This window comes from Brachyistius frenatus, unplaced genomic scaffold (genome assembly GCF_029030835.1).
Source record: "Brachyistius frenatus isolate BFR_SWC_R1_liver_20210118 unplaced genomic scaffold, ASM2903083v1 Contig_413, whole genome shotgun sequence".
Classification (NCBI taxonomy): Eukaryota; Metazoa; Chordata; class Actinopteri; family Embiotocidae; genus Brachyistius; species Brachyistius frenatus.
This window is the reverse complement of record NW_027211012.1, coordinates 70,873-81,733: the sequence shown is the minus strand read 5'-3', so window position 1 is coordinate 81,733 and position 10,861 is coordinate 70,873. Positions and strand designations below refer to the sequence as shown.

The 10,861-nt window shown below is 43.7% G+C and overlaps 1 protein-coding gene across 3 annotated transcripts; it reads left to right on the top strand.

Moving 5' to 3' along the window:
* Positions 1 to 99: 99 nt before the first annotated feature.
* On the top strand, positions 100 to 10,650 carry LOC138636894 (N-myc-interactor-like). Of its 3 annotated transcripts, XM_069725196.1 has the most exons (10): positions 100 to 171; positions 652 to 703; positions 1,263 to 1,346; positions 3,501 to 3,659; positions 3,740 to 3,856; positions 4,209 to 4,380; positions 5,603 to 5,709; positions 6,836 to 7,022; positions 7,241 to 7,344; positions 10,020 to 10,650. In XM_069725196.1, exons 2-10 carry the CDS (start codon positions 701 to 703, stop codon positions 10,221 to 10,223), a joined length of 1,137 nt encoding a protein of 378 aa, XP_069581297.1. In that variant the 5' UTR covers positions 100 to 171; positions 652 to 700; the 3' UTR covers positions 10,224 to 10,650. The 3 variants fall into 3 exon arrangements, with proteins under 3 accessions (XP_069581297.1, XP_069581295.1, XP_069581294.1); XM_069725194.1 differs by lacking the exons at positions 100 to 171; positions 652 to 703 and adding an exon at positions 977 to 1,185 and having other exon boundaries at positions 1,281 to 1,346; XM_069725193.1 differs by lacking the exons at positions 100 to 171; positions 652 to 703 and adding an exon at positions 977 to 1,185.
* Positions 10,651 to 10,861: the final 211 nt, after the last annotated feature.

Here is a 10,861-nt window from a genome sequence, read left to right as displayed (position 1 = left end):
GTGATCGCTGCATAGTCTTTCCAGTTGTTTACTAAATGTATAGCTCGTGTAATTTGGACATTGAAAACAAATGTCATTTCTGTAATAATGAACCAGAATCATTAATACATTTATTTTACCATTGTACACGTTCTATTATTTTCTGGTCAAGATTGGAAGATTATATAACGGGTAAAATAAATGCAAATATTAAAATTGAAGGTAAAAATGTTATCACATATTTTGAACATACAAATCTTAATTTTGAGTTCATTATAAATGTATTAATTGTCTATGGCATATTCTTCATTGACAAATGTAGAATGTCAAACATCTCCCCAAACTTCACTGGATTTTTGGGTGAATTCAAAGACTCGAAATCGAACTGCATGAAGAAATTCTTGAAGAGGAATAACATGCTATTTTCAGGTATATATCTTTTTTCCGATAATATTTTTTCAGATTTATTTTATTGTTTCAGAGTTTTTCAGACCGTCTCACTTTCTTTGGTCTCATGGTTATTTTTTTTTAATCTTTTTGTTTTTACCTCAGGTAGTTGATGTCCTCCACATCGTCCATTCACTCTGCTGCTCAGGGGTGTGAGGAGGTGCATCATGATGTGTTCATTGCTGTTTGAGACGCACAAAATAAGACTCGTTGTGTTTTCCTCAGCTTCAAACGAGCGCCTCATCTTCACGGTGAAGGGACGGCTTGGAAGGAGATGGTGAGGGGAGAATGTTCACGAGACTGTAATGTGCAACGTCATCACTAGATGGCACCAGACTCTACACACTGCGTCTTTAATACTTTATAACCAGGCGGAAAAATATCTATTTATATATAAATTATTCATAAATATATATTTATTTTCATTTGAACATGTGTCAGTAGCATTTCCTCTGTGGATAACCGGAAGGAGCAGAATTAATTCACGGTGTTGCGTTCACTGTCCTCTGTGGTTCCTCCTTTAGACGTCAGACCGGTTCTAACTTTCACTTTTGATTCTGAGCTCAATACTTCGGCGGCAGTCGGTCTGTCCTCACTTTGTCTCCTGTCTGTCCTCACACTTCGGAGGGACATTAAACATTAAGAGACAGAACAGCTCACAGTTGAAACTGTTCCTGTCTGGACTGGACCGACTTTATTTATTCTACTTGTTGAATTAGTTTCGTTTTCGTCGTAATGGCAGACATCCTCAACAACACGGTAAGGATTACTCTGTTGTTTCTGGTGGAGGACGAGCTGATCCTGTCTAATAACCATCAATGTTTCCTTCTGGTCAGATGAACGGTGATCTGGAGGAGGCCCGTCTGCTGGAGGAGGCCCGTCTGCTGGAGGAGACCCGGAAGGAGCTGGAGACATGGAAGGTGAGAGGAAAGTCCGACAGACTCCCGGAGACAACCTGAAGGAGTTCAGAAGAGCCATTTTAATTCATGCAACACCGCTCACTAGTTAAATATGGAATAATGGCACTATTTTAATTACTTCATCTAAGTAAGGTCACTTATTATGTGATTACTTCTTTCATAAACGTTTCTAAGTGATTAATAATCCAAACTAAATATAAAATAGTCAGTAAACACTCAGCACTGACTTTTATTAAAGTTCCTCAATAGAAATAAGATTGAAATGTTTTGATTTTAAAGTACAAAACTGATCAGAATCACTGCTGATCAATAGCTAACCCAGGTTATGTTCAATTGGACTTCCTGCTGAGTCATCATAGACCTATCAGCTGCCTCCCACTGGTAAACGCTCCTCTTCCTCATTCTTTAAATGTTTATTTATAGCAAACATGGTTGATTGACAGATGAGAGCTGGAGCAAATTCAAACAAGAGAGCCAATCAGAGACAAGGCTCAGAGTCTGAGGTCATCCTGTTTAATTAATGGAGGCTGTCTGGATAAAACATCCTGCTCAAAGAAAAGATGCAAAATGAATATTATATTCTACATATCAGCTTTTTACTGGTAATTCATTTACACAGTGATTGTACATTTATTTTGTAGTTTGACTGGCCGACATTGAAGTAATGGCTCCATTCTGGAAACCGGAATTGTTGAAGTCTTAAAACGTAAAGGGTCTGATTTACTAAACGTTTGCGTGTGTAAAATCACGTACAAACTCCACACCACCCGCAAATAAATGTCCAAGCAGATTTACTAATGATGTGCAGTGAGGATTGCGCCATTCAAATGTGCAGTTTAACACAAGTTGTCCATTTTGCGTGTTTGTCTGTATTCACATGTGATATTGGGTGTTTCTACCTGAAGGTGCAAAATAGTGGGTGGAGAAATATAAAGAGAACAATTTAGTACCCGCAATGATATTTACTAAACCTGGAAGTAGAATCAGGAGAAGTGATTGTTGTGTATTTTAGTACGACTGAAGGTTTTAATCAGATGAACATCAGGAGAGACAGCTGCTCTTATTGTGAAGGAGACGCAGGAAACCAGAGAAGACGTAGAGAACGAGGTTTTACACCCGTTAAACATTTCTGATGTCAGAGGGAAACATTAATCAGACATATCGTTTTTCCAGAGATGATATTTCTGAGTTATTGAATGAACTGAATGATGACTGACAGCCAACAACAAGGAGGAGCCACGAAATACTAGCAAAGTCAGAACTTCTTCCGACTCAGCATTTTGCTGCCTCTGGGTGGTTCCAGCGTATCTCTGCTTGGATCTCCCTCCAGTCCTGTTATTCAGGTGAGCTGTCACATCCTGAATGAGTCCTGCAGAATTCACAGGTAGCTTCATCAGGTTCATGAGACCTCCAGGAGCTGAATGAAACATCAGCTGCTCATCACAGAAAGATCTGAACCTGCTGATCACTGTTTGTTGGAAGATCTCATCCACCGTTCCTCCTCTTTTATTTACTCACGTTTTATTATTAAACCTTTTTTACACCTTTTAATTTTTCCCACAGTATTGACTTTCTTGCTGATAATCTCCTATATAGTGTTTTGTTCTTGTTATATTTATATATTTTTTTTTATTTCAATGGGATCAGATTTCCTTTTGCGGTCGCTCTGTTTTCCATTGCTGGAATCACTTTAACACACAGACCCTCATTTAAATACAGAGATTTGCACCTGATTTCAATGATGCAATTACTCAGTAAATCACCCACAAAACGGGTGCAAACAATTTTTTGCAAACTTTTGGCAGGAACACGCAATTTAGTACCTTTATTTGAGATCTTAGTAAATCAGACCCAAAGAGTTCATAAACTGTTCAAAAGCATAACTCAGATTATTTATGTCAGCAAATATCATACCACAGGTAAAGGTGAGTATTAGTGTATCAAAACTTAAGTTCTGAGTGACATTATTGTCATTTATTATATAGTTCCACTGAGACATCACTGGATGAGTTGAGGTGTGCTGATGGAGCTGCTCCTGGTGGAGCTCGTCTCAGTGACCTCTGACCTCTGTTAGAGCAATCATCAAACAGTTGGACATACCTGCGTCTCTCTGTGTGGTCTCATTCTCTTTGAACTCTTCTGTCTGTCGTTAAGACCAAAGTGGAGAAAGCTCAGGATATGAAGGACAGGCTGATTCTGGAGAAACTGGATGAGGACGACATCAAGACGAAGGCCCAGCAGGAGATGATGGCGTCTTTGCAACAGCAGGAGGACGCTCAGAAGGAGTTCAAGCAGAGCATGAGCAGAGTGAAGGTACTCCTCCTGAGGTCTGAGTGACAGGTGACGGCTGCTTAGAAGAACCCAACATGATGCCACCTACTTCTGTACCACAGGAGGAGCTGCTGCAACTGAGCACACACAAGGAAGAGCTGCAGGAGCAACTGAGGAGGAGTCAGAAGGAGCTGCAGGAGCAGAAGGAGGAGTCAGAGAGACTGAGGCAGAAGTTCAAGGTGGGAAGAAGAGAGGTTGTCTGTCTGTCTGTCTGTCAGTCTGACTGACTGTCTGTCTGCTTGCCTGCCTGCCTGTCTATCTGTCTGCCTGTCTGTCCGACTGTCTGACTGACGGTCTGTCTTTCTGACTTTCTGTCTGTATGCCTGACTGACTGCTTGTCTGTCTGCCTGTCTATCTGTCTGACGGTCTGTCTGAATGACGGTCTGTCTTTCTGACAGTGTCTTTCTGACTTTATCTGACTGACTGTCTGTCTGCTTGCCTGCCTGCCTGCCTGTCTATCTGTCTGTCTGACTGACTGACTGTCTGACGGAGTTCCTCCACCTGTAACTGAGTGTTCCTCCACCTGTGCAGATCTATGCCCAGATCCCAGAAACAGAGGTGAAGTTCATCGCTGAGGAGAGAGAGGAGGGGGAGGAGGGTGATGCTGACAGTCAGCCAATCAGAGGAGTGTTTACCATCAGCCAGAGAGCTGCTGTGCTTCTTCATGGAGGACAGGCCCTCGTCACCTTCGAGGAGGAGAAAGGTACATGTGGCTTTGCCCACTGGCTCCGCCCACTGACAGCTCTACAGACTGAAATTATTATATGGATTATCCTCCTCATCATGTCATATAACAGAACCTGTGACTTTAAATCCACTGTGTCTCTGTGGACAGATCCTCACACATGTCCTGTCTCTCTCTCTGTCCTCACACATGATGCTCTCTCTTTCTCTGTCCCACACATGGCCTGTCTCTCTCTCTATCCTCACACATGTGCTGTCTCTCTCTCTGTCCTCACACATGGCCTGTCTCTCTGTCTATCCTCACACATGTGCTGTCTCTCTCTCTGTCCTCACACATGGCCTGTCTCTCTGTCTGTCCTCACACATGACCTGTCTCTCTCTCTGTCCTCACACATGACCTGTCTCTCTGTCTATCCTCACACATGTCCTGTCTCTCTCTCTGTCCTCACACATGATGCTCTCTCTTTCTCTGTCCCACACATGGCCTGTCTCTCTCTCTATCCTCACACATGTGCTGTCTCTCTCTCTGTCCTCACACATGATGCTCTCTCTTTCTCTGTCCCACACATGTCCTGTCTCTCTCTCTATCCTCACACATGTGCTGTCTCTCTCTCTGTCCTCACACATGGCCTGTCTCTCTGTCTATCCTCACACATGTGCTGTCTCTCTCTCTCTGTCCTCACACATGGCCTGTCTCTCTGTCTGTCCTCACACATGACCTGTCTCTCTCTCTGTCCTCACACATGACCTGTCTCTCTGTCTATCCTCACACATGTCCTGTCTCTCTGTCTGTCCTCACACATGACCTGTCTCTCTCTCTGTCCTCACACATGACCTGTCTCTCTCTCTGTCCTCGCCCGGCTCGATGATGGTTCCCCTCAACATGACCGTATGATAGAGAGGATCCGTTATAGCTTAATCGGAGTTTAATGAAATATTTAACGTTTGATACATCCATTAAACACCTGTCTGATGTCATTGATGATGTCATAGTTCGGAGTAACAGCCTCTGCTGAGGTGAAGCTGTGAGTCACACCTGGAAAACATCCAAATATTGTTGAGTGATCGAGCTGAACACTTCAATCATTCATGTCTGTTGTCTGTGAATGAACTCCAGAGCCAGCAGGGGGCGCTATGTTTCTCTGACCAGCAGTGATTTCAAACCAGAGTTAGTAGAATGCAGCCGAGTGAACTTGTCCTCCACATCATCCTCATCATCTGTTGCTCCTCTTCCTCTCCAGTGGCCTCTCAGATCCTGAAGATCGCCAGAATCTCCGTTTCCTGTGACGGCAGCAGCATGAATGTGAAACCAAAGAGCATCACCATGGATCCAGCTGTAAAGTTCGAGGTACTCTCTAAACATGATGCTGCTGTTCTCCTCTTGGAGCAAAGCCGCTAGTCAGTGTATCAATAGATACTCAGTGATGACTTCATCTTCATAGAGGATAAAGAAATATATCCAGAGGAAAACCAGGAGAGAGGTTTTATATTTTTTATCCACAAATAAAAACTAACCGATCACCGACTGAACGGTTTTCAGTCTTCAGTGAGCTGCAATACATCTAATAGAACACAAAGCTGTAACCATTACATTACATTTCATTTAGCTGATGCTTTTATCCAAAGCGACTTACAATAAGTGCATTTCAACCATGAGGGTACAAAACCCAGAACAACAAGAATCATGAAACCATGAAAACAGACAAAAATACAGAGAAGACTTCTAAAACAACCAGCAGAGTTTCAGGTGGACATCTCTTCATCATTTTACTGTTTGAAACATGTGTGAACCACAGACTGGATATAAAAGTGTTAAAAAAGTAAAAAAAAGTTAAAAGTAGCTTCAGGTCTGAAAAAAAGTGTCTTCAGCTGCAATACCAGCGAGTGCCACTAGAGGTCGGCTCCAAAAAGCCTCCGGCTCCATAGACTCCCATTCAACTTCTCTCATCAAATCCAAAGTGAATAAAATGTGTCCATCAGTTATCTCGGTGTTGTTAGCTAAAGTCACTCCTTCTTCTTAGTTTTCTGGAGGTCCATCTGAAAATAATCCCTCATTCATTAGAAAAGAAGATTCAAGAAGACCTGTTTTTGGGGGCGTGTCTGTTTGATTGACAGGTCTGAGGTGCAGTCAGGTTACAGCTATCGGTGGGCGGGACGTAGTATCGTCAGGTTTCCAATCAGATCAGTCAGATCCACCGCTGGCTCCTCCCCCATCTCATCCAAATATGGTCACTTCCTGCTCCAAACTGCTCCGAACTCCGTCTTTAGCATTTAAAGACGGACAGAATCTGAACTAGAGGCTTCATAACATTCACAAACCAACGATGACATCACTGATGGATGATGGTTGGTGATCTCACTGCTGGCTGCTGATTGGTCAGTCCAGTAACCTTCTAAAAACCTGTACTGTAACTGCACCACCTGTGCACACCTTTAAAGACTCCCCTGTGAACACAGTGTTCTCATCATTGAAGGTCCACCTGGATGTTTCGAGAAAGGAGCTGAAGGTGTCCAACGTTCCCCCCAGCATGCCGGAGGAGAGGATGAAGGACCGCCTGGAGATGAGCTTCTCGAGGCCCAGCAGAGGAGGAGGAGAGGTGAAGAGCGTGGAGTACAAAAGGAACGCCGGGACTGGACTCGTCTCGTTCCTCCACCCTGGAGGTACAGCCACTCTCCACAGACACACCGGACCCTGTCAACCACCCACTAATCAGTGTTCGTATTGCTGTGTGTGTGTGTGTGTGTGTGTGTGTGTGTGTGTGTGTGTGTGTGTGTGTGTGTGTGTGTGTGTGTGTGTGTGTGTGTGTGTGTGTGTGTGTGTGTGTGTGTGTGTGTGTGTGTGTGTGTGTGTGTGTGTGTGTGTGTGTGTTTGTGTGTAGTTGCTGACAGTCTGGCCCTGGCAGGGACGTTCTGTGTGGTTCTGGACTCGGAGGTGAACGTGCAAGTCGGACCTGTGTATGAATACCAGCTGCGCAAGTTTCAGGTGAGTTGCAGCTCTCAGAGGTTCAAAGGTCATGTTCGTTCTGTGGTCCAATCAGGTGGACCAGATGCCTGTACTACAGAGCAGGATGTGAGGTTACTATGGTAACATCAGGTTCAACTCTGGGTTTTTAAGTTTACAAAGCAGGTTCACTTCTTAGCTGGACACATCGCCATGGTAACTGATGGTGCAGACCTAACCTGGTCCTGAGCAGGTGATGTTTAAGATAACAGAGCAAAACGTACCTAAGCTCCGCTTACTGACCAATCAGTTCTCTGTTATATTGACATCAGTGATGGTGGAAGATCCCGTGGAGCTCGGTGTGAGACGGAGACTCTTTGTTCTCTGTTATATTGACATCAGTGATGGTGGAAGATCCCGTGGAGCTCGGTGTGAGACGGAGACTCTTTGTTCTCTGATAACATCCTGAAGTCTGTCAGTTGTAACATTATGCCACTTTACTTTGTGAGGATTAAATTTTGCTCTCGTTATTAGAAGGGGCACCGGTCCAATATTGGACAAAGTATTAATTCAACATGAATATGAAATCAGTCAATCATAATCTGAATTTATTAATTCTCGTATCGGAACTCAAACTCTTTGATATATTCAGAAATAACACTATAACACACTTGGGTCTAATTCAAAAGGATTTATTGTATAACTTCTCACAAGAAATGATTGAATGACAGATATATTTATATGAATGAGATGCACAATTACTTCTGATTACTGGTGGTGAAATGAAAGAGGGAATTGTTACTGTGCTAACGTAAACTGAATAAGTGAAATTTAAGCCTGATGCTAAATTTGAATTTGCCACCCTAAGGAAATGAACTGGCTTACTGTGAGATGTGTAGTTCACGGGCCGAAAGCGGGTCCAGATGGTGTCGATCAGAGGTCCGGTGGATGGAGTCGAGTAACGGGTTTTTTCCCCGTTAACAGCTCCTTCTCCGTATGTCTGGCAACGGTATTGGCCCTGGGTCCCGTGGGGGTCGTCAGGCCGAGAGGCGGAAGAGGCCTCGTCAGGTTCGCCGTTAGCAGGTGGAGGTGGACGGTGTTTCGGTCCGGCCGAGTCCTGGCGATTTCCCGTCCGTCACTATTCTGTGATTTTGTACAAACGTGTAGGCTGGCCTTGCCACAGCGTTAACAAAATTACTGATAATGATACAGGTTCGTCACAGGGTGGTATTGAGTGTGTGAGCAGAGAAGTTGCTGGCACGCTCTGAGACTTTGATTATGTGTGCTAAAACTTAACAAAAAGGTAGATATAAAAATGATTAAATCAAAACTTAATGAAACTCAAAAATAACAAATCTGTACCGAATCTTAGAGATGAATCGAATCTGAATGCAAAGTGAATCTTTTAGAGGATAAATGAATCTTAATGAAATTGAAGCGAATCTTGGAAGGAAAGCGAATCATGATGGTCAGCTTGGGTCTCTCTCTTTTAACCCTCGTGTTGTCCTCGGGTCAAAATGACCCGCAGCTGTGTTCAACCAAATTCTATTTTATTTCTATATTTTTATATTTTTTGGGATCATTGGTCATCATTCCTTAAAGAAACCCTCACAGCCTCCTTGTCACCAAGGATCCCAAAAAATATGAAAATAAAATAGAACTTGGTTGAACACAGCTGCAGGTCATTTTGACCCGAGGACAACATGAGGGTTAATGTGGATAGCATGGACAAAAGCTCCGGGTGTCGAATTTCACCTTATCCATACCCTGTCTTGGGGGGAGAGGAGGGGGTCAGGAGGAGTTTTCGCTAGGGACCACATTTAACATGATTTGATTCAAACTATGTGCAAAAGAAGTCCCTCATTTCACTTCACCAACATATTATGAGATATATTATTACAAAACAGATCACATTTTAAACAATAAGGTCATTTTACCTAATTACTCAGATAGAGAGGTGAGAAGAGTGAGAGGGAGGCAGAGATCTGGGTTACACATTATTCACATCTCTAGACTTCAGGATATAGTTTTTAGTAACACAAACTTTTGACAAACATCACACTGTTAGTATAAGAATGTAATAGCATACAGGACAGTAGTATATGTAGTTATGAATCCAAGTCCATAGTTTGTTCTTATAGTCTGTGAGTTTTGGGTAGGATCTGACCAAAAGGGGGAGGTATTCCGGGATTGTCAATACTGGAGGCCATCTGGTCTGGAAAGTATCACCTCTGGGGGAGGATTTGTGACAACAAACGGATTAAGTAGGTATCTTTTGGTTTACGGTTGAGTGGATGTGGTCTCCAAAGTGACAGTTTTTATAGCCCCAAAAAGGTGTGGCTAGTGTCCATTGTGACAGAAAGTTTTCGTCTTTATGAGGTAAAAGGGTGAAAAAGCAGGACATGGGGAGTTTGCCCAGAGTTCACATCCTGCAGGCATGTGGGGGTTGAAATCAGAGATAAGGGCAGAGGAGATGTTTGTAATGGCACTGTTGTGTGGGATACTTCACAAAGTGAATTCACTACAGTCAATCACTCCATCAGATGATCAGTGTGTAGAGTGATGATCAGTGTGTAGAGTGATGATCAGTGTGTAGAGTGATGATCAGTGTGTAGAGTGATGATCAGTGTGTGAGCGGTGCTCAGGTGTTCTCACACATGTTGTGTGTCGGTGTGCAGAGCGATGACGAAGCTGATGATGTGTGTGACTGATTTCAGACATTTTGTGGCGCTCCGAAGCGAACCGTCCTCCTGGATGGCATCGAGGACACGGGGGATGAGGAAGAGCTGCAGGACCACCTGGAGATCCACTTTCAGAAGCCCAGCAACAGTGGCGGGGAGATCGAGAGCCTCAAGTACGTCTCCGGAAAGAAGACACTGCTGGCCTTCTTCGGTGACGACATGATGCAGGTGGACAACTGACTATGACCAGCAGGAGGCTCTTCCTACTGCGAGTAACCCCCCCCACCCTGGGATTGTTAGAAATAGTTTCTGATTCGTTCATGTGTCCTCATTTATCTGCTGACTCAGCATGCAGAGTATGTTTTCTGTCTGTAGACACAAAGTTCAAACCCTCCACAGTAAATCCAGTGTGTGTAAAGAGAGACAACCAAATTATGTCATAGTGAGTGTTACCATGGAGATGGGGGTGGTTTAAATCATATTGGTGAGGAGGGCTGCTGCCTGTCGGTATTAATCTGATCATTTCTGTGAACCAGGATCAGAACAGTGAAGGTGAGGCTGACTTCAGACCCACTTCCTGTTTGCAGTTTCCTGGTTCAGTGACAACAAATGAAATTTGAACTGTCAGTCTGTCTTTCTCTTTGCTTATTAAAAGACCTGAATCAACCACAGGAGTCGAGTTTACTAGCGGCTGAGACGGTCACATGTTCACAGAGAAAGAAGCCACTCAGAAGACAGCGGCAGGTTTAGTCTCAGACCTGAGGGAGGGTCAGACCGGCACATTACAACTTTTACACAGACACAGAGGAGGAACTGAGGTGAGGATCCAAACACCTGTGAACAGAACCAGAACAGGGAGACAGGGAAACATGGGCTGA

Excerpts from the sequence above, each read along its gene's own strand:
- LOC138636894 (XM_069725193.1), top strand. The coding sequence starts at position 1,162 with ATGGCAGACATCCTCAACAACACG. Across the intron at positions 3,857-4,208 it reads GACTGAGGCAGAAGTTCAAG|ATCTATGCCCAGATCCCAGA; the intron begins GTGGGAAGAAGA and ends CCACCTGTGCAG. Across the intron at positions 4,381-5,602 it reads CACCTTCGAGGAGGAGAAAG|TGGCCTCTCAGATCCTGAAG; the intron begins GTACATGTGGCT and ends CTTCCTCTCCAG.